We start from the raw sequence: 23,950 nt of genomic DNA on the forward strand, positions 1-23,950 counted from the left end.
GGGATGAAATGACTTGGATGGATGAGAATATTCACAGACATGCTTCTGTATACTGTATGTGCAATGTCTGTAACCTCGTACTAACTAACGCATGTTGCACAACATTCGATTACAGTTGGGGCAGCGTACACAAATGGCCCCTTCGCAGTCACACGCAGTGCGACCGAGAGGTAAAAAAAAATCACAATACCTTGCAACAATAATAAAAATTACATCTTGATCACAGTATTTTCTGTAATTTACAGAAGCAGCTACTACACTGGCAGAGGCACAAGCATGTGAACATCTTGCAGTGTCCCCCTGAATGCAGAAGAAAGCTTCACACGCGATCACGCAAAAGACACTATTGGGTTTCAAAACAAAACCCATGCACCCATTCATGCATGCATATTTTGTAAATAACCCAAAATTTGAAACTAGTTTATCAAATGTGAAAATGGAGCTGTTATTTCCCTGTATAGTACGTAAATAGCGCACACGCACGAGCACGCACGCACACGCACGAGCACGCACACGCACACCAACACACATGCACAAAGATTCCTGTAAATAGTTTGTGAAATGTGAAAATATTGCTGTTTACACACGCTATCAGATATGTAAATAAATCCTTATTTTGCTATCAAAAACACATTTTCATTTTTTTTTCATGTTTTATGGAAGGCAAGGACTGTTCAGATATTTGAGATGTCACTAAACCAAAAAATATTACTGTAAAAGTCACTGTTTTGCAGAAAATGCATCATTTCACAAAAAGCTTCATTTCTCATTTTGCCCGAGATTCTTGAATTATGTCAAATCAAGCCATTTTCAAATGATGATTACTAAAGAACAGAATGTAGAATCATACTTTTTTTTTCTAATGAAAGAGGAGACCCCAATCTTTCAAACGACACCCACCATGTCTATTTAGTCATTGCACACAATATTCTAATAAGCATTGAAAATGGGTGAAAATATGCGAAATCTGGTGGGATTCTGGAGTTACCTTGTCAGAAAATGCGTGGGATTGAAAGAGTTAAACATTGTCTAATAAAATTGACAAAACAATAGTTTTTCTGAAGTTAGAGCCTGACGACCTACAAAAGTGATATGTCACACCGGAGACAACAGTAGCCTGGTTTACATGGAGACTTTTTAGTCATTCCGACTGAAATTATTCAGAATGAAGATCTCTGGTCACCTGTTTACATGGGACATGATCCACTCCAATCTGCCCTTTACCTCATCCCCCGTTTAATCAGATCAGCCCGCGGCAGCCGCGGGATGCACGGACATCGATCACATGATTTATCAAGATTGAGTTAATTCGTCATTTAGCACAGTAGTTTTGATAGTGCTAACACTTTTATAGAAGCAACATCTTGATAAAAACAAGTTTAAAGTACTTAAAAACAAGTTGTCCCCTCGTAGACAAGCTCTGAGGTGATGCCGCCATTTTAGTGGGTGGAAACGACGACGTCATGAAGCATTTACATCCAAAAAGAACATTCGCATTGCCGCACGCAGCCTCTGCATTCCGAATGAATGATGCTCGTTCGGATTGAAGAAAGGAATATATACCACCCCTGTGATTCCCAGTGAAATTTCATTCGGGTTCAACCTTTTCATTCCGATCGAGGTGTTTATATGAAGCATTTTCATTCCGTTTGGCCGTTCGGATTCAGTCTAATCGGAATACATGGTTCGATGTAAACCCGGCTAATGACAGAGTTCAATACGGAAAGTATACAAAGCCAGTCAAAAATGGATTCAGAAAGTGATATGTCGAGCTTAAATGAGGAGATCCAAATCTTTGAAGATATGGAGGAAGAGGAAGAGCTTGGCATGTTATATATTGGACCATATACATACGAGACAGATTCTGATCAGGATTCTGAAATTGTTGCGCCCGGACGACCTTACATAGAGTGGATACAAGACCCATCGAGATGAGAAGATTAGTAAGCCATATATGCTGCGTTTATTATTGTAGCGTTAATTGTTTGAAATTCGATATTGTGTTGTGCTGTCCATTAGCACTATAAGATTATCTACTGTATTTTTACGACGAAAAGGCGCACCGTTAAGTCACGTAGCTCAAAACATATGTTAGCATGCTTTCACTTGCTAGCGTATGTTCAAGAGGCAGTAGAGCAAAACGAACGTAAGATAGCCCTGGTGGTGCTTGTAGCTAATGTTGGACCCAATGGGTAGACCGCCTCTTCCCTTCCACAGCTGGGGCTTGCAGGTGGTCATCGCGAAATCCGATGATTCAGACTCCCGCAGCTTCTTGCCAGAGGTGGATAGTAACGGGTTACATTTACTCCGTTACATGTACTTGAGTAACTTAAAAAAAAAAAAAAAAAAAAAGTATTTCTAAGAGTAGTTTTACCACACAATACTTTTTACTTTTACTTGAGTAGTTGTGTGAAAAAGGATCGTTACTCTTACTCCGCTATATTTGGCTACACTAAATCGTTACTTTTTTTTTTCTTCCCTTTTTTCGTTCATTATCTTTACCAGAGACGCCAACAGCTGTTCTGCCACATGACTGTTTCACCAATCTGACGTAGCAACAATAATCACATGACGACTCCTTCCCTTAACATTCTACCAATCAGACATAACAATGCAGTCACATGTCCACAGGCAGCGGAAACGCTAGCGGCATTTTATTTTTTATTTTTTTTTGCTTTATTAAACCAAAGAATAAGTACAGATCAGGATAATGATTGAACAAAATGGAACATATATCAATATACTTAAGTACAACACAAAACAAAGACAACACTACTAAACAAAAACAAAACAAAACAATAATGCCAGGGGTTTCATGTACATTCAAACAATCTATATTTTTTACAAATAGTGATAGTTTTCATAGCCTTCCTGTTATGAGAGCCATTTATAAGTCTAATATAGGTGAGCATGTCAATGTGAAAGTGTGTGAAGTTGGGTTTTTGATTTCCATACTTGCATTTATGAATAAAGAATTTTGCCATAAGTATTAACAGATTAACAATAAAAAATATATCTTCATTAACATACTTCTTAAAAAAACAAAACACTATATTTTCCCATTTCAACAAAAAGTCTCTATATAGATGCCTAATAACAAAATTACTAAACTCTTTCCAAAAAGTCCGAGTGTGTCCACAGATCCAGAAGAGGTGTTGAACTGTCTCTGGGTGGGTTCCACACAATGAGCAGTTTGTGTCGATGTCCCTTTTGAACTTGGTCATATAGTGGTTGGCCGGATAATATTTATGTAAAATCTTAAAGGACACTTCCTTCACCTTATTTGTCAGCAAATACTTATTTGGAATAGACCAGACCTTTTTCCAATTAATGTCTGTAACAAAACAATTCCAATAGGACACAACATATGAGATAGTGACAATATTCTTCTGAAACAGAGCACAAATTTTCTTATTGCCATCTTTACTTGATGTCAGACAGAAATGACCAATCTCTGTCTCTAAAATACTGGGGAGAGAAAGAGGACAGGGCAATACAGAATTATTTTTAAAAAGCATTTTAACTCCAGTTGGTATTGCATTAAATACAATAGCATATTGTTTTGGCGAAACTTGAAATTTGTAGGTATTCAAAAACTCTAAATAAGACATGAGTTGCCCATTGCTGTCAAATAACTGCCGGACGAAAAGCACCTTTTTCTCTACCCAGTCAGAGAAATAAAGAGATTTGTTCTTGTATAAAATGTCTTTGTTGTTCCATATTGTATATTTATGTGGCGAAAAATTATGATTGTAAATCATTGACCATGCCAAAAAAACTTGTTTGTGGAAAACAGATAGTTTAACAGGAATTTTGTCCACATTAAAATTACAACTTAAACTAAAATTTAAACCACCAAATTTAGCAAAAACATAATGAGGAATAAAGTTCCAAACTGAAACAGGATTTTTAATAAAATGTTTAGCCCAATTAACTTTAAATGTATTATCTAATGTAGTAAAGTCCAGTACATTGAGACCTCCAGACTCATAGCTGTTCATTACAACACTCTTTCTGATATAATGTGTACGGTTCTTCCATAGGAAGTTAAAGAGCATATGGTCGACATCCTTACAAATTTTGTTATCTACATGAAGGGATAGAGCAGCGTAAGTCAAACGAGATAAGCCCTCCGCCTTAGAAAGTAAAACTCTCCCTTTCAAAGTTAAATTTCTTTGCAGCCATCGATTTAACTTAGTTTGTGTTTTCTTAATCAGTGGAATGAAATTATCGAGCATTCTTGTTGTTTAATCTTTAGAAATAACAAGGCCTAAATAAGTTGCTTTCATTTGGATCTTAATATTACAAATACTGGTTTCCATACAGTCCCTAACAGGTAAGAGTTGGCATTTGTTCACATTTAGTGTCAAGCCAGAAGCTTTTGAGTATTCATTTATAATGTTAAGAGCAATAGCTACTTGACTAGCATTCTTAAGAAAAATTGTTGTATCATCAGCCACTTGGCTGATGATAACTTCTCTCTCAGCAATATGTATACCTTGAAGAGCACTATTTGAAATATGAGAAGCCAGAATTTGTGTACAAAGTAAAAAAAAGTATGGCGAAATTGGGCAGCCTTGACGCGCTTAACACTGAATCTCTGTGTAGTGCCATTTTTCATTTTAATAGAACTATTTGCCTTATTATATAATGTTTTAACACTGTTACAGAATAAATCTCCAAAGCCAAATTTTTTTAGACATAAAAATCTAAAGTCATGTTCAATTGTGTCAAAGGCTTTGTAAAAATCCAAAAAGAGGATGAAAGGATCGTCAACTATGAGGTCAGAGTAGTCAAGAATATCTAGAACAAGCCTGACATTACTAGAGATGTGTCTACCCATCATAAAGCCAGACTGTGTCTCATCTATAATCGTGTCTAGAACATGTTTTATTCTTCTTGCTAATATCAAAGCTAAAAGTTTATAATCATTATTCAGTAAACAAATAGGTCTCCAGTTGTCAATATAAAGGGTGTCCTTGTTAGGTTTAGGAAGTAATGTAATGAGGCCTTGAGTGAGACTTGGGGGGAGAGCGCCAATCTCTATGGCTTCCACATAAACTTGTAATAAAAATGGAGCCAACTGATCTGAAAACATTTTATAGAACTCGGTGACCAAACCATCAGTTCCTGGAGATTTATTAGTTTTGAGAGACGCAATAGATTTCACTACTTCCTCGACATCAAACGGAGTGTCACAAAAATGTCTGTCTGACGAGTCGATTTTTGTGTTATTCACCGAGTCTATAAAGAGTGCAGCAGCCTCCACAGTATAATTTGAATCATACAACTTTGCATAAAAGTCACCACAAAACATAGAGAGAACTTTTGCATCATCTATTATTGTACCATTAATGTTTAATTGATTGTGTTGGATGTTGAGAGGTGTTTTTCCAAACGAAAAAAATAGGCAGAATTCTGCTCTCCCTCCTCAAGCCATTTTTTCCTCGGTCTAACAAACGCACCCTCGGCTTTGTGCCGATAAATTTCATCAAGGTCATGTTGGAGTTGTCTTAGCATTATCTTATCTTCTTCATTAATCTGTTCTGGGGGTTGTTGGTAGATTGAGGTAATTTGTGCAATTATTTTTTCTTCTGCTACTACCCTGGCTTTCGTCAGTTGGGCTCCATACCTTCTTAAAAATTTACCTGCTTCAAACTTAAAAAGTTCCCAATTTAAACCATATGAACCCTCACTTACTGCCTTGCTAAAAAAAAAAGTATCAATCATCTTTGTAATTTCAGATTTTACAACAGAATGCCCTAAAAGTGAACCATTTAATTTCCAATATGACGACCTATGAAGATTGCTTTCAGATGTGCAGAGCTGCAGTTTAATGTATATTGCTCTATGGTCTGTAAGAGGTGTTGTAAGGATGTCGACCGCAACTCTGTCTTCAGGCCAGTTATTGGATATCAGCCAGAAATCAATGCGCGACTGTCTCGAGCCTGAACGGTTGCTCCAAGTAAATAATTTATCATCAGGAAATTTCCTTCTCCATATATCTATAAGACTAAATTTTTCCATGAGATTTTCCAATCTTACATTACGAGTTACATTTTGTTTAGTAGGCCACCTATCCAGTGTATTGTCTAAGGTAACATTAAAGTCTCCTCCTATAATCAAAGTTGAATTTGGATATTTAGAAAGCCATACCATCAGTTTGGTTTCTAAGGGATCAATTAAACTGTCATTTTCGTGTCTAGTATTATATCCGTATAAATTTATAGTAATAAAGATTGCATTACCACAGTCAATTATAAGACAAACAAAATGACCGAGGGAATCACACTCTGAAAGTAAAACATTTCCACAAATTTTACCTTTAAGTGTTGCAACACCTGCTGATCTTGCAGAACCATGTGAAAACCACACATCATTTCCCCACTGGGACCTCCAGAAACTTACATCTGGACCTAAAGAGTGACTCTCTTGAAAAAAACAAAAGTCAGTTTTAAATTTCATGGCAAATAAAAACAAGGCTTTACGCTTACAAAGATGTCTTAACCCCCTGACATTAAGGGATATCAATGACAATGATATTCAAAATAAAAAAAAAATATCAAAAATACAATAACAAACAGAACAAGTATCAAAGTTTAGAAAGTAGTATTAGTATACAACGAAAAGGGACCGAGCACTGCTACCTTAAATAAAATCTCGGTAAGAAAAAACAAATGCAAATGACCATTCACGTCCAACTATCATACAACAAGTATGATGAACTCAACCAACATAACTTATTAGCGGTATAGAATATAGCTATTCAACAAAGAAAAGTCAGTCAAATGCAAGTTCAAAGCGGCAACTTCATCCTAGAGTTGGGTTAACTTCTGAGCCTTCAATGAACCCACGACAGCCCACAAAGTAGGCTTTTTTACCATCCTTGCGAGCCTTTTCAATGAAAGGCCACAGCTTGCTCCGACGTTCCCGGTCTTCTTTAGACAAATCTTCAGCAAACTTCAGGTGCTTCTCCTTCAGGAACGAGGAAGTTTTTGCAGCTTTCCAAATGGCATCTCAACAAAGCCGTGAGATGAATTGGATAATGATTGCCCTCGGTTTGTTGTTGTTTTGGTGCTTGGGACCAAGATAATGTACAATATTCACCGCACCAGGCAGACGGGTCTTGTATTCTGGCAACACTGCTTGACAGACCTCAATGACGACCATCCTCACATCTTCTTTCACTGTTTCTTCCACTCCAAAGAGCTTGAGGTTCCATCTGCGTGAATACCTCTCCAATTCGGTGATTCTTTGTTGACACGTGGCACCTCGAACTTCTTGTTCCGAGACTCTTGCTTCCAGCTTGACCACTTTCACATCTTTGATTTCCTCACATACGAAGTCCAAAGTCTTCTTAAGACCTTCCATCTTCATAGCTAGGGAACCCGACCTAGCATTGATTAGCTCCGACAAGCTAGCAATAATGTCCACATTTTCCGTATCCCGCCGTTCATGCATAGCTTTCTTTGACACTGGAGACTTACTAGGTGTGAGAGGAAGAACTGGGAATTCATCATGCACATCCTCTGTCAACGGGAAGGTCAGTGTAGCAGTGTAATCATGGCAATTGTCGATAAGAGGGTTACCCTCCACCCTGTCGCTGCTGCTAGCCTTGCTTTCGGTTAGCATTAGCTTCCTTTTGTCGCTTCCCAACGGCCTTTTATTCTTACGAGCAGTTTTCATGTTGTCCTTTTCTTTGATGCAAAAGCTTTATGTTGTCCTAAACAAGGTTGTGAATGTCTCAGACAGTATACAAATTTGGTTCCTACCGCTTTAAAACATTTGTCTTCGCAGAGCTCGATAGTAAACGTCTGTTCACTCGGCCATCTTGGAACGCCCCCCGGAAACGCTAGCGGCATTTGGAACATAGCAGCGGGGGAGAGGACGAATCCGAACACCCATTGCCTCATATAATAAGCATGTTTACCCTACACGCCGTGCGGAATAACAGCTTTATACGGTGTCTTACTGTCACGCCGCCACCGGCGTGACGGCCCATGCTTTTATTTTTACAACCATGTTTCCTGTTTTACCCTGAAATTCTGATTCCCCTCTCACCCCAGGTCACTTGCCCTTCCTGCAGTTCACTGATTACCGGTCCCCACCCATGATCATCACCACCTGCTACCAATCAACCCAGACAATAAAAGCCACTTGCATTCTCCCCTCAGTTGCTGAAGTGTCACATCTCAGTGCATGGAAGCGTCCTCACAGCCCTCGTACCACAGTCCTTGTTTTATGCTTTGCCTTGCCTTGTCTTGCGCCCTTAGTTTGCCCCTTGTTTTCCTCCCTAGTGGAGCGCTTTCTGTTGTCCCTGTTTTTGAGTGCCCTTTTGGTATCTCCAGTTTGGAGCTCTTTTTGTTCAGCCTTTTTTCCCTCTTTAAGAGGCGATTTGAGTTTCCAGTCATTAAAGCTGCAGCCTTGTTGGCCAACTTTATACCTGCGTCTGAGTCCTACCTCCTCTCGTCGTGTCAGTACACTTCGGCCAGCATGGACTCAGCAGATAAGTTGGAGGCCGCACTGCGGAGGCAGGCCACTCGCTTGTCGCACCTGGAGGAGATCCAGCAAGCCATGGCCACCCGGATAGGTGAACTTGCTGGACAGGTGCAGGGGCTGATGAGCCACCTGCAACACTCCACGCTACCCGCCACGAGACAGGAAACCACCGCTGAACCACCGACCACAACTCCAGCATTGGCCGGAGTAGGTCTGAGACTGGCTCCCCCGGAGCGTTACTCGGGAGAACCAGGACACTGCCAGGCATTCCTGACTGAATGCGATATCCATTTTGAACTTTCACCACAGGCCTTTCCAACAGACCGTTCCCGCGTGGCCTTCATGATCTCGCACCTGACTGGACGAGCCAGGGACTGGGCCACCGCGGAATGGGCACGAAACTCCCCGACCTGCTCAACCGCAGCCGGGTTTTGCATGACTCTCCGCCAAGTTTTCGATCCAGTCAACATGGATCGAGAGAAGACGCGAGAACTCAGCTATCTCAGACAAGGCAGAGAATCGGTTAATGATTACGCCATCCGATTCCGAACTCTAGCAGCCAAGAGTGGCTGGAACGACACAGCTCTTTTTGACCACTTTTTGAAGGGGCTCACAACCTCCATGCAGGAACTCTTGCTTCCAAGTGATTTACCCGGCGACCTGGACTCATTGATTTCGCTTGCCATCCGCACTGATCATCGGAGGCGGGAGCTCAAGCAGAGCAGCGGACTCCAAAGGATACCTGGTTCGGGACCCCTCCAGCATCCACTGGCAAGGGAGTCTTCAAGATATGCATTTCCCCAGACATCCACCGCAAGGGAGGTCAGTGGAAATGACGAGGAACCCATGCAGCTTGGTCGGACCCAGCTAACCATCGAGGAGCGACAGCGTCGCCGCCAAGAAGGCCGCTGCTACTACTGTGGTGAACTTGGTCATCTGGTGGGATCTTGCACAGTGAAAAGAGGTCCACCGGTGAGTTTCCCGTCACCCCGTCCTGCTAAGACTCAAAGAATCACGCAAGTCCGGATAAGCCACCATGCTATGACCATAGACCCGCGAGCCCTCATCGACTCCGGTTCCGACGAGAGCCTCATGGACTGGGGCCTCGTGAAACAGCTACGGGCCACCACCGAACCCCTTCCCCTAACCGTCCAGGCCAGAGCGCTTAATGGTAAGGAACTCTTTTGCATCACCCATATCATCGAACCCCTAGAAGTACGAATTGGACAACACATCGATAACCTCCGTTTCCATGTAATCCAAGCTTCGTCACCCATCTTGGTTCTGGGACACCCTTGGCTACGTCAACACAACCCCCGAATCGACTGGAACTCCGGGAACGTACTGGAATGGGGAAAGGACTGTATGGATCACGTCTTGGACCAATCAGCGACCAGTGCATTCTCAGCCGCAGTCAACCAGTTGACTCTTGAACCTCTCGTTCCCGAGCCTCGCCAGGCACCGCCTCAAGCCCCCGAGCCTCGCCGGGCGCAGCGCCAAGACCCTGAGCCACGGCAAGTTTCTGCATCATGTCACGCCAAGTCTCTGCATCAAGTCACGCCAAGTCTCTGCATCACGCCGCCCAAGCCAAAGCCGTCAAAGCCGTCAAAGCCGTCAAAGCCAAGGCCGTCCTCTCCAAAGCCGTCCTCGCCAAAGCCGTCCTCGCCAAAGCCGCCCACGCCAAAGTCTACCATACCACACCAGGTCGGCCAAGCCTGCCACGCCTCGCCAAGCCTGCCACGCCTCGCCAAGTCTGCCAAGCTTGCCACGCCAAGTCTGCCACGCCTGCCAAGCCTGCCATGCCTCGTCAGGTCTGCCAAGCCTGCCACGCCAAGTCTGCCACGTTTGCCACGCCTTGCCAAGTCTACCAAGTCAAACCGGTCCACGAGATTCCCGTGGTACTTTCCGAATCTGATCCTTCGTTAAACAAAAAAGAAGTTTTGTCAGGAACATCCTGAACGGTCCCGACGGGACTCTCGTCTGGCGTCGTGGACCCCCTCCTGAACTACCTTTTGTCTGGGACGGATGGGTGGGCCGTGTTCCCACCTCCGTGCCCCCTTCCGCCCGCCCTTGTTTTTGGACTTTCTGTGTTGAAGGGCCGTCAAGAGCCGGCCGTTGAGGGGTGGGGGTACTGTCACGCCGCCACCGGCGTGACGGCCCATGCTTTTATTTTTACAACCATGTTTCCTGTTTTACCCTGAAATTCTGATTCCCCTCTCACCCCAGGTCACTTGCCCTTCCTGCAGTTCACTGATTACCGGTCCCCACCCATGATCATCACCACCTGCTACCAATCAACCCAGACAATAAAAGCCACTTGCATTCTCCCCTCAGTTGCCGAAGTGTCACATCTCAGTGCATGGAAGCGTCCTCACAGCTCTCGTACCACAGTCCTTGTTTTATGCTTTGCCTGGCCTTGTCTTGCGCCCTTAGTTTGCCCCTTGTTTTCCTCCCTAGTGGAGCGCTTTCTGTTGTCCCTGTTTTTGAGTGCCCTTTTGGTATCTCCAATTTGGAGCTCTTTTTGTTCAGCCTTTTTTCCCTCTTTAAGAGGCGATTTGAGTTTCCAGTCATTAAAGCTGCAGCCTTGTTGGCCAACTTTATACCTGCGTCTGAGTCCTACCTCCTCTCGTCGTGTCACTTATGTGTCTGCCGAAACAAACGGACATTTCGGCATATAAAAATTCCACATCGAACCTGAGTTAACATGTCGCGGTAAGTTTGACCTAAATTCCCTTTTTGCTGTATTTAGTCAGGTATTTCTCTAAGTGTTGGAAAGGACCTTTTCAGATCAACTCTTTTGCAAACACTTTGTTTACTTTTGCCATAAACAAAACAGATCACTATACATGTTATATGGAGGCATGAATTGGCGGTAGCCACTAAGTGTCACAAATTATTAACTGTAAAGAAGTTTTGGGAACAGATGAACACTTGACTCCATGTAATGGAGTAAGAAAACATATCAACGTTCCATTCTTATTCAATGTAGCAATGATAGCATATGTAAACAAAAAAGGTTTAGGCTAAAAAGTACAGTTTCTAATTGTTCTGCTGGATGGGTATTAACAGAAATGTAGTGACCACAATATTTTCAGTGTACACTCAGATTTAATACATTAATTATCAGAAATCCTACTCTAATATAGCTAACTTAATTTAACTTTGCAAATTAAACTGAATGTGTGATTTTAATGGCTTACTCGCCTTTAAACTCATAGCCTGATATTTTTTGTGTCAACAGAGGGTTCACCCCAACAGAATGAATGTTTTTGTCTGTCTGATTACATTGTTTTTAAAAAATAAATCAGACCTTATTCAAGCAGTTACTCAGTACTGTACTTGAGTATTCTTTTCAGCGAATACTTTTTTACTTCTACTTGAGTACATTTTTTAATGACTACTTTTTACTTGAGTAATATTATTTTGAAGTAACGCTACTCTTACTTGAGTACAATTTTTGTCTGCTCTACCCACCTCTGCTTGTTGCCCTCTGCTTTGCTCTCGCAAGCTTTTACTAACTTCTCCCGCCAGCCGCTCTTGTTAGCCACTCGATCCAGCCCAAGGCTCCAGCAAACTCCCGCTAGCTGCTCTGGCTAGTGTTGGCTCGCTCGGTCTTTCAGCGCCACTCGCCAGGGTTCTCTCTGACTGCCAAGTTGCCCTCGCTCCCCGAGTTGCTCGCTTCCTCACGCCAAATAGTAATTGGTGGTAGGCTTGTGGAACGTGGTTTCTCTGAGTCACTGCTGTGCGAGTGCATCGAAATGCACACGCTTCGGCTGCATTCTATTGTTTAGCGACATCCATTGGTGAACTTTTACACACTGTAACTTTAGTTAAATAGGTGACATAGAAATTCAGAGATTAGGGAGACACTCCTGTGATTAAATGTAGCATTATGACAGTGAGTCCCAACTACTGTCATGAGATCGTTAGTTGTGCTGTGGCAAATCATCCAATTTCAATTAATTGGGTAAAATTATTTAGCTACTATAAATCGTACATCTTTGTTCATGTACTGTATCTATGCCAGCGATGTTTAGTGACAGGCCAAACGATCATATAATCTTCACCTAGATGGCAGAAGGTACAGTTAACCTGTTCAATACATAAACCTAAACCTTAACCTATTCAGCTGTTTATTTATCCAGCCAGGTTGACAAACACTGGCATATGGGTCTGCGGAGATCATTTGTGTGCATTTTAACTGATGTAGAGTTATTTTGTTTATTGGTTGTGTGTCCTAGGGCCATGCAAGATGTAGAGCTTGCCCTGATGGCAGGAAGTGACACCGTCTATTTCTGCGTGGTTGACAGTCAAGGGAATGCCTGTTCTTTCATCAACAGCACATATATGGGCTTTGGGACCGGGCTTGTGCCAAAGGACTGGGGTTTCTCTCTTCAGGTCTGAGATGCAGCGCAAGAGTGTCCGTTGGGTTTTTTTCTGTGTCAAATGTGAACGAAGATGATTATTCAATGGCTGAAGCCAATCTACTAATGTGTAATTTACCTACTTACCAAGTACCAACCTATTAGGCTCCTTTTAAATCCAGACTATTAACTGCAAGGTTTCCCCTCTGCAGACAGGGCTTAACCACTTAGTTTTAAAAAATTGTGCAGATTTACACGCTCATCCAGTTTTAGATTCTCTTGCAAAAATCATATTTACTGTTCATGATTTTTTTTAACTCTTTGACTGCCAAACGTTATCCAAAAAAACAACCCCGACAGAGCCAGACGATTTTGAGCATTTTCACTCATCTTTCAAGGCAAACAGAATATTGTGCACTATGACTACATAGGTATGGTGGATACCGCATGAAAGATTGGATTCCAATCTCTCATTAGAAAAAAAAAAGTATGTTTCTATCTTATTGCGTTCTTTAGTAATAACCATTTGAAAATGGACCATTTGAGTGACATTGAAAACATTTTTTAAAACAAGGCGAAAACAAACTTTTTGTGAAAAAGATACATTTTCTCCACAACAATTGACTTGGACCCGAATATTTTTTTTTGTTTAGTGACGCTCTGTGAATTAGATTTAATGTGACAAAGTTTGACAGGATCATTCACATCATTCTTGAAAATGTGCGATTTCATCAGATTTGTCATGTTTCATTGTAATTTCATATGCCTTCAGCCCATTGAAAAGAGATACAATGATGCCATCTGCTGGCCATAGTTAGTGGCTGTTTTTGATTTCACAACTCCATTGACCAGGTAGCTCTCCACAAGAACTTGCACTGCCCATTGATTAAAAAAAAATAATAAAATAAAATAAAAATAAAAATGGATGTTTATGCTTTATAAAACATTTAGGTCTGAATTTTGGGAGGCTTGGAACGGATTAGGGAAAATGTGTCTCTAACTTACAAAATTTTCTACTTAAGAACTTTCTTCCAGAACCAATTAATTTCTTAAGTAGAGGTACCACTGTACGTCTAAACCAGGGGTCTCCAAGTTAGGTCCTCGAGAGCCCCTATCCAGCCTGTTTTCCATACCTCCGTCCTTCAGCACAGCTGGATCTAATGATCAGCTAATCAGCAAGCTTTGCAGAAGCCTTATAACGATCTCGATCATGAATCAGGTATGTTAGTGGAAAGAAACATGGAAAACAGGCTGGATAGGGGCTCTTGAGGACTGAACTTGGAGATCCCTGGTCTAAACTGACTTAGTTGTTTGTGTTTTGTTGTGGCACTAGCCATATTTTTTCGTTTGTGTTACTTTGTGCTGTTTCCACTTGTTTCTTACAGTAAGATGGCACTTTTTTTTTTTTTTTTTTTTGTCTTTTATATGTTTTCTGTAGGAGTTTGCATGTTCTCCCCGTGCCCGCGTGGGTCTTCTCCGGGTACTCCGGTCTCCTCCCACATTCCAAAGACATGCATGGCAGTTGATTGGGCGCTCCGAATTGTCCCTAGGTGTGCTTGTGAGTGTGGATGGTTGTTCGTCTCTGTGTGCCCTGCGATTGGTTGGCAACCAGTCCAGGGTGTCCCCCGCCTACTGCCCAGAGCCAGCTGAGTTAGGCGCCAGCACCCCCCGCGACCCTTGTGAGGAATAAGCGGTCAAGAAAATGGATGGATGGATGGATGTTTTCTGTCCATTATTTAGTTTGCACAATTCCTATTTTCCTTTGCTCAAATGATTATTGCTTTTGCCCATATAATCAATTTGGATACATGATGAACGATTGATTTCTGGTCAGGTTTATGATATTGTGTAATCTTCTTCCAACCCTCACAGAATCGTGGGGCCAGTTTCTCTCTTCATCGCAACAGCGTTAACTGTGTGGCTGGGGGGAAGCGGCCCTACCACACCATAATACCCGCACTCCTCACTGACTGTGCAACTGAACCCCAAAAGCCGCAACTCCTTGCCTGCTTGGGAGCCATGGGCGCTTTGATGCAGCCACAAGGACATATTCAGGTATGTTGTAACAAATAACCAAATCATAATCACAAGTAGTGATTCATTGTTTAGATCAGATGTACAACAACCTTTGTGATCAAAGCAAATGAACAGCTTTCTCATTTTCAAGAGCTTACGTTGTGGTCAATTAAGAGACTAATTGTCAAATTAGTCAGTATGAGCACAAGGAGGGAGTGGAAGAGAGTGAACACAAAAAAACAAGCAAAACATTCTGATATCAATAAAAGTGCCAGTAATGCAAGTGTTGCTTCTTGATACTGATGGAGATTGACTGTGCATTGTAGCAATGTCAGGCCCTCCTGAAAGAAAGTTCTCCATAACAGGGAAGATATTTTCCAACAGAAAAAAAATGGATAATCTCCTCAAAGCAGTGGATGTTAAGACCTTATTTTTTATTTTTTTCCCATATTTTAATTTATATTTTGTTGTGTTTTTAGGAGAGATTCAGAGTTGTTTCACTTTAAATTAGTCTAGCAGAAAAAATTGTCAAAAGCTTAAATGATTAAAAGTTCAATTGAATTTTTTTTAAAGGTCCCATATTATTCAACCTTTCCACCTACTAAAATAGTTGCCAAATATATAAAAGACATGTCTGACATGCATTCGTCAAAATTGACTTTGGATGTAATATTTTTGCTTTCTCCAAATCAATAACAACAACAACAACAACAAAACGCTCTGTTCCAAACAGGCTCTTTTAGGAGTGTGTCACTTTTATGTAAATAGCTGCACCAGGCCACACCAAGGCCATAGCCTCCTCTCTCGAAGGGGCTGTAATTTCGACTCCGCTACTACCGCAAGCCATGTGCTAAAGTTGTGAATGGAAACGAGTGGCCATGGCGAGCAAAAGCAGTGTGGTACAATTTGCGCCAGACAAACATGTCTTTTACACATTTTAGAACTATTTTAATATGTGGAAAAGTGGCATAATGTTTACCGTAATAAAAAGTAGCATAATGCTACTACAAAGACTATAGCGTTAGCTTGCCGTAACCGGCAACTCTCCCGCGTGCGTTATTTTGCCATGAATGAATCCGATTTGCCGTGAATGCGTGTAGACATTTACAAGCGGTTATGAATATCACAAATGTCCACATTTAGGCCACTGCGCGGTCGCAACGTGCAAGCCGTCTCGTCGAGACTGCTTAGCGGCTACTTACCATTACAAAGTCACGTCAACTATGGCGAGTTGCCAGCCACGGCAGAATACTCACCACGGATTGTATCTTGGCAAAAACAGTACGCGACCGCTGCAGTATTATCCAACCACTGTCTGCTTTATCATATCTGACCTCTTGTCACCAAACATCCTCCACGACAAATGTAGCTCCCACTTTAAGCAATAAAAATACACCTGTAATATGGTAGAAGGTATGATATGGCACATCTCTAATTGAAAGGATAGGAAAGAAGACTAAATCAAAATAAAATGTTAAACTTGAATCTTTTACATTTGCAGTGGTGTCACATCAATGGGACCGATCCATTATGTTTAAACGAGTCGCAAATCCAGCTCTGAACAGGCTTTTACAAAACTGTCCTTCAAGAAATGCTATGTCAGTACACATCCTTCAAAAATAAAATTAATCCACTATATTCTCAAAGACTCGGACGAAGGAAGCAACCACTTTTTCCTGATAATTGTTTCCCCATTTGCTCTCCACGGCGGTGTTTGCGAGCAGGGAGAGAAAAAGGAAGGAGCAACCAGCTTAGTGCACTTCTGTGTCTTATTGATGTGACCAAGTCACGGAAGTTTAATCTGCCCGTTTGAAGCACACATTTTAGAAAGGAGGAGAAAGCTAAAGAAGTCGCAGACGGGTATTTTTCATACCTGGTTGATTGTAGACAGGCTGGGGATGCATATTATTGATAGAAAACCCCACTAAAGTGCATTTTTATACTCTGGGCCCTTTAATTTTGAATTAATTTTTTTATACTTTTTTTTTTTTTTTTTTTTGTAGCTACACATACAGCAAATAAATAAATAAAGTGATAATTTTTAATGCATTTTATTTTAGGAAATTAAATTAAAGCAGAATTTAAAAAAATATATATTTAGCTTCACTTTTAAACAGGAAAATAACAGTAGTTTGCTACTATACACAATGTTAATTTAAGAAACAAAAAATACTGATTCTAGAAAAATGAAAATAAATTTTTTATTCATTATGGTGTCAGATTTTTATTGTTTAATTAAAACCCTTGCTTCAGTTCCCTGCGATTAACCTGGAAAAAATAAAAGGTCCTCAGTTACAAAGTTGCTCCTTCAATGAATCCATTGTGTCGCAAAACTGCTCTGCAAAGAAAAAAATACAGATATAGGGAGTCCTCGAGGTAAGGCGCACTCGACCTAAGGCGTTTCGACTTTACAACTGTTACGACCGTTCCGCTAGTTTGGCCCCGCCGGCCATTTTGGCTCCTCATCCTCCATATAGCTCGCAGTGTTTTCCCCTCGTCCGCTATTTAGCCCTTAGCTAATGGTGGCGCTTATCTTTGGTTTCTTTGCCCTCTGTTTTTCAACATCAGCCCCCACTTCTTTCCATCCACCTCAAAGCAGTAATGTGTTTTTTTGTTTGTTTTGTTTTTAAATGTAGTTTAGATTTTTTATGCAAATTATTTGTATGTAAATATTGACTTTAATGGGGAAATTCGATTTAAGTCAAAATTCGGGTTACATCGTTAGTGTAGGAACGGAACTCCGATGCCTGTATTTCAATTTTCAAGCTATGAAAGCATCTCTTGGCTTGAAAACAACACGTCAACAATTAAGCATTACAAATTGAGCAGAGCCTAATTGAGAAGGGGAGAAGTTGTTGTAAATACTAGCAGCATTAATTGAAAATGGTACCATTACGCTTTGGGATTCCATTTTTTTGTTTCAGTTGTCTGTGTCGAGGGCTGATTTATCACATTAATAATTAATGAAGATAGGCGGGACGGTGGAGAGTGGTTAGCACGTCCGCCTCCCAGTTCTGAGGACTCCGGTTCAAGTCCAGGCTCCGGCCTTCCTGGGTGGAGTTTGCATGTTCTCCCCGTGCCCGCGTGGGTCTTTTCCGCATGGCAGGTTAATCGGGCGCACCAAATTGTCCCTAGGTATGCTTGTGAGTGTGGATGGTTGTTTGTCTCTGTGTGCCCTGTGATTGGCTGGCAACCAGTCCAGGGTGTTCCCCGCCTACTGCCCAGAGCCAGCTGAGATAGGCGCCAGCACCCCCCGCGACCCTTGTGAGGAATGAGCGGTCAAGAAAATGGATGGATGGATAATTAATGAAGATACTCAAGTAAATGCTTTAAAAGTTGTCATCTCATAGATTGTGAAGTTCTATTCAAGGCAAGGGCGGATCTTTTCTAATAAGGCTGGTAAACAAAATCCAAAACTTACTTGATTTATCAAAACCTTTAAGGGAAAGTTAAAAATAACTAAAGCAGAAATTCATTGTCATCAAAATTCACATGCACACCATGTCCAGTTCAACCTCTGAAACTATCAAAAGAGTTGCCACAGTATTTTGGGATTTTATGGGCATTAAGCCTTTTTCTCACCATACAGTTGTGCTCAAAGGTTTACATTAAACGTCCGAGCACAACTGTAATTGCTTGATTGATTGGTTTTCCCACACTGGTCCTTGCATCCTTTGAATTTTCTCTTTGCGGCCCTCGGACGAAAACGTTTGGACACCCATGTTCTGACCCATACTTTATTTGTTTAGGTGTTGTTCAACATGTTGGAGTTTGGGATGAATCCACAGCAAGCACTTGATGCACCAAGAATCTATGTAGAATACAAAGGTATTGCTTGATTTTCTAAATACGATTTAGCTTTCACTGCGATTGACTGGCAACCATGTCCAGGGTGTACCCCGCCTACTGCCCAAAGCCAACTGAGATAGGCTCCAGCACCCCCCGCGACCCTTGTGAGGAATAAGCGGTCAAAAAAATGGATGGATGGATGGACTTAGCTTTCAATAAGTAGCCACACATTAAGAAGTACAATTATCTTAGGATCTCTGAATCCTAAAGAGTCACCATGTGTTATGTGCTGAGAGGTTTGGATCCCAAAGGTGCAGACACAAATAAGATTTTATCTATTTATTCACATCGAGAGGCAGAAACTCAGAGACACAGTACACAGGAACAGGTGGACAATAATCCGGCAAAACCCACACAATTCACAGACCCTTAAATAGACAGTCACTCAATCTCATTGGTTGTGGCTAGAAATGTGAGTACTAGTACTGACATGGAATTCTCTGATTGGCTGTTAACCCAGTAATTACAGATTGTTCCAAACAACAACAAACATCATATAGCATAAAAGATCCTTGACAAACATCAGAGCTTAAAACCAGTTGAAACTAGATGGTTAGATCACGGTTACATCGGTTCAACACAGACACTTGACCTCCCAACTTAACAGGTCATGAACTCAACCCAGACATGACACCATGGTGGTCCCTAAATTATCCGTAGGCAGGGCCGGACTGGGACTTATTTTCAACCCTGGAGTTTCAGGGCTCAGACCGGCCCACTTTAGTTCACATTTGAATGAACATACATAATTTTACAGTTTGTGGAAAAATGTAGAATAGATGATCACTCCCTCCAACAATATTCATATCACATTTGATCAGAAACGTGATTTACAATTGAAGAGCACGGTAATAGTTTATTTGAACAAGTATGTGACCATAAAATGGGCCCAAAAAAAGGACAAAAAGAAACCAGTAAGCAAATGTACATTTTATGACATCAGACATTTTACACTTCACAAGACACACTTACCAAATGAAGTTAAACCAGCAAGATTAAGGGAGCTAACACTGTACTTCCTGTTAGTAATCTTATTTTGAAATGTGTTCTCACCAGGGGCGTCACTAGACTTAATATTGTACTGGGGCACACCTGGGGCACAAAAAATTCATGAGAGAGAAATATTTATTTCAGTAAACATCTGCAAACTAAGCATTTACAAAAGTAAAAAAATAAAATAAAATGAAATAAAGCACCCCTACATCTCTGGGTTCTTTTATTTCCATAGTAGAAAGCAGAGGTGGGAGTAAGTCATTGTTTTGCAAGTCACAAGTAAGTCTCAAGTCTTTGCCCTCAAGTCCCAAGTCAAGTCCCGAGTCAAGACTGACAAGTCCCGAGTAAAGACTGACAAGTCTTAAACGAGTCACAAGTCCTACACTTTGAGTTTGAAGTCCTTTCGAGTCTTTTAAACAACATCGTAGATGATATTTATTTTGGGTGACCATTAAAGTAGGAGTTATGGAGTGCAGGGAGTGAACCCAGAGCGGTTCATCAGATTGCCGTGTTTGCATTGTATTACCAGTGAGCAGCTTCAGATGTTGAACGAAATTTGAAATGTTGTTGCCTCACCGTCAGTGATCTAATCTTGGACATACTGCAATTCCTTTTTTTGTTGACCACCACATAGTTTTTGTACCCAAACAACTAGTGGTGCAACGGATTACAAAAGTCACAGATCGGATTTTTAAAAAAAAAGAAAAATGAAAAATCAGATAAGTAGAACTTTGAACTTTAATTTATTTTTATAAAACATTTTTGCCCATTATTGTTATTTTTAATATATCAACTCATAATGTTTAACATGGCCATTAGGATTTAGGAATACAACTTTAAGTGCAATATAAGGGAAGATACATAATTATTTTATACATCGTCCGTGTATAAAATAACAAGGTATCTTACGTTCTATTGCACTTGAAGTTTTGGTTTCTAAAATCCAAAAGGCCATATTTAAGATTTTGATTTTTTTTTGTTATTAGGGCCCGAGCAGCGACCGCTGCGAGGTCCCTATTGTTTTTGTAAAAATTATTATTATTATTATTAGGGCCCGAGCAGCGACCGCTGCGAGGTCCCTATTGTTTTTGTAAAAATTATTATTAGGGCCCGAGCAGCGACCGCTGCGAGGTCCCTCTTGTTTTTGTAAGAATTATTAGGGCCCGAGCAGCGACCGCTGCGAGGTCCCTATTGTTTTTGTAAAAATCATTATTATTAGGGCCCGAGCAGCGACCGCTGCGAGGTCCCTATTGTTTTTGTAAAAATTATTATTATTAGGGCCCGAGCAGCGACCGCTGCGAGGTCCCTATTGTTTTTGTAAAAATTCTTCTTCTTCTTCTTCTTCTTCTTCTTCTTCTTCTTCTTCTTCTTCTTCTTCTTCTTCTTCTTCTTCTTCTTCTTCTTCTTTATTCTCCGCAAACGATCCCGATTTTGGGTACCTAAACATTCACGAAAACTCACCGAACTTTGCACACTCCTCAGGCCCGGCGAAAAATTTGATATTATGAAGTCGTCATAACAACGCGACTCTATAGCGCCCCCTAGCGTAGAAAAATAAAAACCAAGCCCGGCACGTTTGAGCTAGAGCAACGAAAATTGGCAGGCACGTGTAGCACCCCGAGATGCACAAAAAAGTCTATTGGGACCATGTAGCTAAAATGTACAGGATATGAGCTATGAATTTTTTAATGTCCAATTTTGGCCTATTTTGGCACATTCACTGTGGTCATGCTTTTTCCCCCTCTGCAAACATTTTTCATCCAATTAACTTCAAACTTGGCATTTATCATCTCAAGATGTGAGAGAACAACTGGGCAAAAAGTCTTGCCTTTTCGAAATACTATATGATGGGGGCGGGGCATCAAATATTGCCTTTAAAATTTCATTTGTCCAGAAAGAGCAAATGCTTAATAACTCCCATGTTCAAGCTCCAAAAAATCTCAAACTTCTCAGGCAATGTAATAGTCACGGCCTGAAAACATCTATATGATAAAATTCAGTTATACATATAGCGCCACCTAGTGGTAACAATAAATGTCATACTTTACGTTTTTAGCTACTGCGCTGAGCTCGTTGAAGGGATCCAGTTGAAAATTGGTCAGAAAAGCCTTAAGATGTTGATCATGCCCCACACTGAATATTGTAACTTTTCACCAAAGGGCGTGGCCGCTACGGTGCCGCAAAGTCTAAAGATTTTTCGTGACAATAAAAGCTGCATTAACTTGACCGAGATGATCCTATCTTCTCAAAATTTCACACATTTGATGAGAGTCCAGCCCTAAAGACATCTACTGACTTATATTTCATCTAACTGATAGCGCCACCTAGTGGCAATTTTTTTTCTTACGAATTTTCTTCTACGTTTTTCTCCAAACACGTTAACTGGACCTACCTCATATTTGCTCAGATGAGGGTTTCGGCCTTCATGATGTCACAACACGAAGTTTGTGAGTTTTCGCGAATTGCTGTGGGTGTGGCTAAGCGCTGTTCGCCAAGAAAACAACGCCAGTTTTGAGGGTCTAAACATGCACAGAAACTCATGAAACTTGGCACACACATCTGGCCTGGTAAAATGAGCAATATTTTATTGTTGATTGTGCTATTTTTACAAAAATGACTCAATAGCGCCCCCTAGAAGTTTTTAACGAAGCAGCCCCGGTTGTACGTTTAAGCAAGAACGACGAATATTTTTAGGTGTATGAGGGAGCCCAAGACCTCCAAAAAAGTCTCATGGACCCATATGCTAAAATGAACAGGAAGTGAGCTACGAATTCTTGAATGTCCCATTTTTGACGATTTTTGCACATTCACAGGGGCAGACTTTTGCCCACTTCTCCTACACGTTACATCTGACTGAGTTAAGACTTGACCTGGACCATGTCAAGACCTGAGCCAACGACAGGGGGAAAAATCTTGACCTTTCGAAATACTATATGATGAAGGCGGGGCATCAAAATTTGTGTTTCGCACTGAAAAAGGATATGCTTAATAACTCCCCGGTACATGCTCCAAAAAATCCCAAACTTGACATGTATGTTTATCGTCAAGGCCTGAAGCTATCTCTATGACAACATTCAGTTATATATGCAGCGCCACCTAGCCCTTGAGGCATAAAAAAAAAAATACCCCACATACGGTATTTTGTACAAAAAATGTAAACTCATTCTAAGTGTGATAACTAAGTCATTTATGAACATTCTTTTAGTTTCCACCACTCAAAATGTTCACTGGCATCAGACTTATCCAAACATATATATATTTTTATTTATTTTTGATAGCCTCTGTGGACATTAAAAGCAATATCGTGAATGAAGGATATGCTTAATAACTCCACGGTACATGCTCCAAAAAAAATCCCACACTTGACATGTATGCTTATAATCAAGGCCTGAAGGTATCTCGATGACAACATTCAGTTATAAATACAGCGCCACCTAGCCCTTGAGGCTTATATAAAAAATAAAAAAAACACATACGGTATTTTGTACAAAAAATGTAAACTCATTCTAAGTGTGATGACTAAGTCATTTATGAATATTCTTTTAGTTTCCACCACTCAAATTGTTCACTGGCTTCACACCGATCCAAACGTATGTACGTTTCCATTTTGTTTTATTCATTTTTGATTGCCCCTTTGGACAATAAAAGTAACATTGTGCAATGAGTACAACGAGCGATGATGTATATATACACTTTTACAAAAAATACCAATCAGGGCAACTCATTGCCTAAAAATAAAAAAGGACGCAGATTTTTGCAGGTCTTAACAATCCCCAAAACCCGTTGAGCTTGATACACACTGGCAAAAAAAAATATTCTACATGTAAACGTTTATTATGCAATTTTCAAAGAAATTTTGCTTCCAATATGCCAGTACCCCAACGTGCCAGTACCCTAACGTGCAAGTACCCCAACGTGCAAGGACTCCAACGTGGCCCGGGCTGCGAGGGCCCTTTATAGCTGCTCGCAGCTCTAGTTATTATTAGGGCCCGAGCAGCGACCGCTGCGAGGTCCCTATTGTTTTTCCAAAAATTATTATTATTATTATTATTATTATTATTATTAGGGCCCGAGCAGCGACCGCTGCGAGGTCCCTCTTGTTTTTGTAAGAATTATTATTATTCTTCCGCTTCTTCTTCTTCTTCTTTATTCTCCGCAAACGATCGCATTTTTGAGGACCTAAACATTTACGAAATCTCACCAAACTTTGCAATCTCTTCGGGCCCGGC

At 41.0% G+C, this 23,950-nt stretch overlaps 1 protein-coding gene across 1 annotated transcript in view; it reads left to right on the forward strand.

The window, feature by feature from the left end:
* Positions 1–23,950, forward strand: part of LOC144027103 (glutathione hydrolase-like YwrD proenzyme) — a 112,158-nt gene that overhangs the window by 19,332 nt on the left and 68,876 nt on the right. Inside the window, 3 exon segments of the mRNA XM_077534399.1 lie at positions 12,741–12,897; positions 14,736–14,918; positions 18,629–18,707. Of these exon segments, the coding sequence (XP_077390525.1) occupies positions 12,741–12,897; positions 14,736–14,918; positions 18,629–18,707 (419 nt within the window).

Source organism: Festucalex cinctus, chromosome 10 (assembly GCF_051991245.1).
Source record: "Festucalex cinctus isolate MCC-2025b chromosome 10, RoL_Fcin_1.0, whole genome shotgun sequence".
Classification (NCBI taxonomy): Eukaryota; Metazoa; Chordata; class Actinopteri; order Syngnathiformes; family Syngnathidae; genus Festucalex; species Festucalex cinctus.